The 3,208-nt window shown below is 43.8% G+C and overlaps 1 protein-coding gene across 1 annotated transcript in view; it reads right to left on the reverse strand.

Annotated features, from left to right (window-relative positions):
- LCMT2 (leucine carboxyl methyltransferase 2) overlaps positions 1–3,208 on the reverse strand; it is a 16,523-nt gene that overhangs the window by 6,725 nt on the left and 6,590 nt on the right. Inside the window, exon 6 of the mRNA XM_031065259.1 lies at positions 1,131–1,388. Coding sequence (XP_030921119.1) covers positions 1,131–1,388 — 258 coding nt within the window. The remainder of the gene's footprint in view (positions 1–1,130; positions 1,389–3,208) is intronic.

The raw sequence follows: 3,208 nt of genomic DNA on the forward strand, positions 1-3,208 counted from the left end.
TCAGCAGGACCAAGGGCAAGGTCCTGCACCTGGGCTGGGGCAATCCAAACACAAATACAGACTAGTCAGAGAATGCATCAAAAGCAGCTCTGGGGAGAAGGACTGGGGGGCATTTGTGGATAAAGCAGTATGTGCTCACAGCACAGAAAGTCAACCATGTCCCAGGCTGCATCAATGTGTGGCCATCAGGTCGCGGAAGATGATTCTCACCCCTTATTCTGCTTTTCTGAGACCCCACCTGGAGTTCTGCACCCAGGTCTGGTGCCCCCAGCACAATTAAGACATGTAGCTGTTGGAAAAATTCACAGTCCACTAGCTTGATCAAAGGGTTGAAGGCCCTCTGTTCTAAAGCCAGGCTGAGAGAGTCTGGGCTGTTCAGCCCAGAGAAGTGAAGGCTCCAGGCAGACCTTAGCACCCCTTCCAGTGCCTAAAGGGACTCCAAGAGAGGTGGAGAGGGACTTTGGAAAAGGGCCTGCAGTGACAGGACAAGGGGGAACAGCTTCTGACTGCCAGAGTGCAGGGTTAGATGGGATATTGGGAACAAATTCTTCTCTGTGAAAGTGTGGAGGTCCTGGCACAGGTTGCCCAGAAAAGTGGCTGCCATTTGTCTAGAAGTGTTCCACACCGGCTGGATGGGGCTCTGGTTAACCTGGTCTACTGCCCATGGCAGAGGGTTGGAGCTAGATGATCTTTAAAGTCCCTTCCACCCCAACCCTTCTGTGATTCTATGACTCCAGCCCCTCAATGTCTCTCTGTTAGAGGCCCAGAACTGAACTTGGCACTCCCAAGGGTCTCTGCAGTGCCCAGTAGAGAGGGACAATCACTACTCTGGGCCTGTGGCCACACCAGGCTGGTACCAGCCAGGTGCCATTTGCTTTCTTGCCCACCTGAGCTCATATTCAATCACTGTCAAACAGAACCCCCAGGTCCTTTTCCAGCTTTCCAGTCACCCTGCCCTCAGCCTGGGGCTGTGGTGACCAAAGGGCAGGATGGGGCATTTAGCAAGCAGACCTGTCAGGTGTCTGTGACTGCCAGCATCACTGTGCCATGACAGCACTTTTCCACTAGACTTTCTCTCACTTTTAGCACAATGGTATCCCCCTTGCATTGCCATCGGTATGGGAACTCACCCCATCTTTGATCAGGAACATTCTGTGTCACACAGACAGCTTCCCAGCGGCCTGCATGCCTGCTCAGCACGTGGAAATTCCTCACACGACAGTGCTGTCCATCCTCCTCCCCAAAGCCTCCTGTGGTGACAATCACATTGGGCTTTACAAGAACACAGCGGTGACCGTAACGCCTCAGGCCAGGAACTCCCGAGAGCCCTGCACACATTGCTGCAGGGACACTCCCTGCCACCCCAACAGGACCAGCGTGACAAGGAACTGCAAGACAAAGAGAAACAAAGAACTTGGGCACAAATACAACCAAGGACTACATCTTAAGCAAGAGATTAAGCACATCACCTTTCCAAAGTGACCATTCATCTTTTCAAGAAGAAATAATTGAGAAGCAAGTTGACCATGCACACAGATAATCTGACATGCCCAAGAAATCAGGATGTAATGGTTAAAACCACCACTGTACTAACTGTAACTTCTACTCTGCTCACTCACCTCCTGCAATTCTGAGACTGCTTTTGTTAGCGTTCGGAAACATATAATCACATAGGCAATTATATGTAGGTGCTTTCATTAAGAGCTCTGGAAATCAGGCGTGTTTTCACCTCAAATCTGATTTCGCCATACATTTGAGAGGAACGGGTTTTTATATTCTATAGTTATATAACTTCCATGTTAATTATTAAACTTATATTGTTCTATTGTATACATAGATTTCAGCTAAACATAGCTCTCCTAAGTTTTCAACATAGTTTCTCATGATTCTTCCTATGATTATATAATAATTATATTTAATTACTAAACAATCATCACATCTAACAATTATATCATTTATCATACTGCTTACGCAAATGCAGTGGTCTGAGAAAACACAAAGCCTAACATTTTCAGAATCTATCTTTAGCGTTTTCCAGGGTCCCATTATCACTTTCATGGGATAGACGTAGGACTGGCCAAGCAAGTGCAGTGTCCTAAACTGCTGCAGCAAGATATGAATCACTGCAGTACCTTCAAAAGGAGGATGTGTCTGATTCAGGGCAGCAGTGCCCTAAAACGCTGCAGCAAGATATGAACCACTAGAGTACCTTCAAAAGGCAGATGTGTCTGATAAGGCAATGTTTGGCTACATGAACAGCAAAGAACAGCAGAAAAAGGACAAATGTCTGGAAGCTGATTTCAAAGTTTCTTGCCAGATTTTGATCCTACCTTCACAGAAGCACTGAAATAACATTCTGAAGCATGACAAGTAATCTATTAATTCCAGTGGTCCTACTACAGGAGAGTATTTCCAGTGACCTAAGTATCTTCTCTCTAAATATTAAATCCCTTAGCATGAAGCAAACTCTCAGCACAGGACTCTGGCTCATCTACACACTGTTTTCTTTAATCAGTTTGGAATCTGTGTCTTCTTTGTTTTAATCAAGGTCTTTATTCTTGTGTTGTAAGAGATGATGAAGAGGAGGAGCAGCTCACAGTCCATTTTTTGTATGCCATAATCAGAAAAATTGCCTGTACTGATTGTTGCTTTGCACAAGATCCTACTTAACCATTTGATGAGGTAATAAATTTAATCTCCTTGGGCTTAAATATCTTTTTACAGACTAATTTTTAAAAGATGAATGAGTTTTTTCATGTCACAAAATATACTTACCATGACCTCTTTGGAAGATTTAGTACTTGCACTCTCTTGAACTGGGACCCCAGTCTATCTGAGAGGATAACTGGAGGCATTTATTGATATTAGAGACAAATCTTTTGCATTCCCGGTAAAATATATCTATGCATGGACAATTTACTGGACTTTGAAGGCTTTTGCTATCAGTTTTGAATACAACAGAGATAGCAGCAGAAAGACCCTAATCCTGTCTCTAATTAATCAAATGTTTTCACTGTATAAAGTCCGTTAAGAAAATGTCAGATTTTTTTTCTTAATTTAAGGATAGATACTATGCATTTAGGAATCTTCAAGGATTTAACTTAAGGACCAGTGACAATCACACTGTATATTAAATCCACCCACATTGATTCAGCTTCAATTTCCCAACATCTTCAAATCTAATTGAGACACAACACATGGATTCAGT

The sequence above is a fragment of the Geospiza fortis genome, unplaced genomic scaffold, assembly GCF_000277835.1.
Source record: "Geospiza fortis unplaced genomic scaffold, GeoFor_1.0 scaffold2457, whole genome shotgun sequence".
Classification (NCBI taxonomy): domain Eukaryota; kingdom Metazoa; phylum Chordata; class Aves; order Passeriformes; family Thraupidae; genus Geospiza; species Geospiza fortis.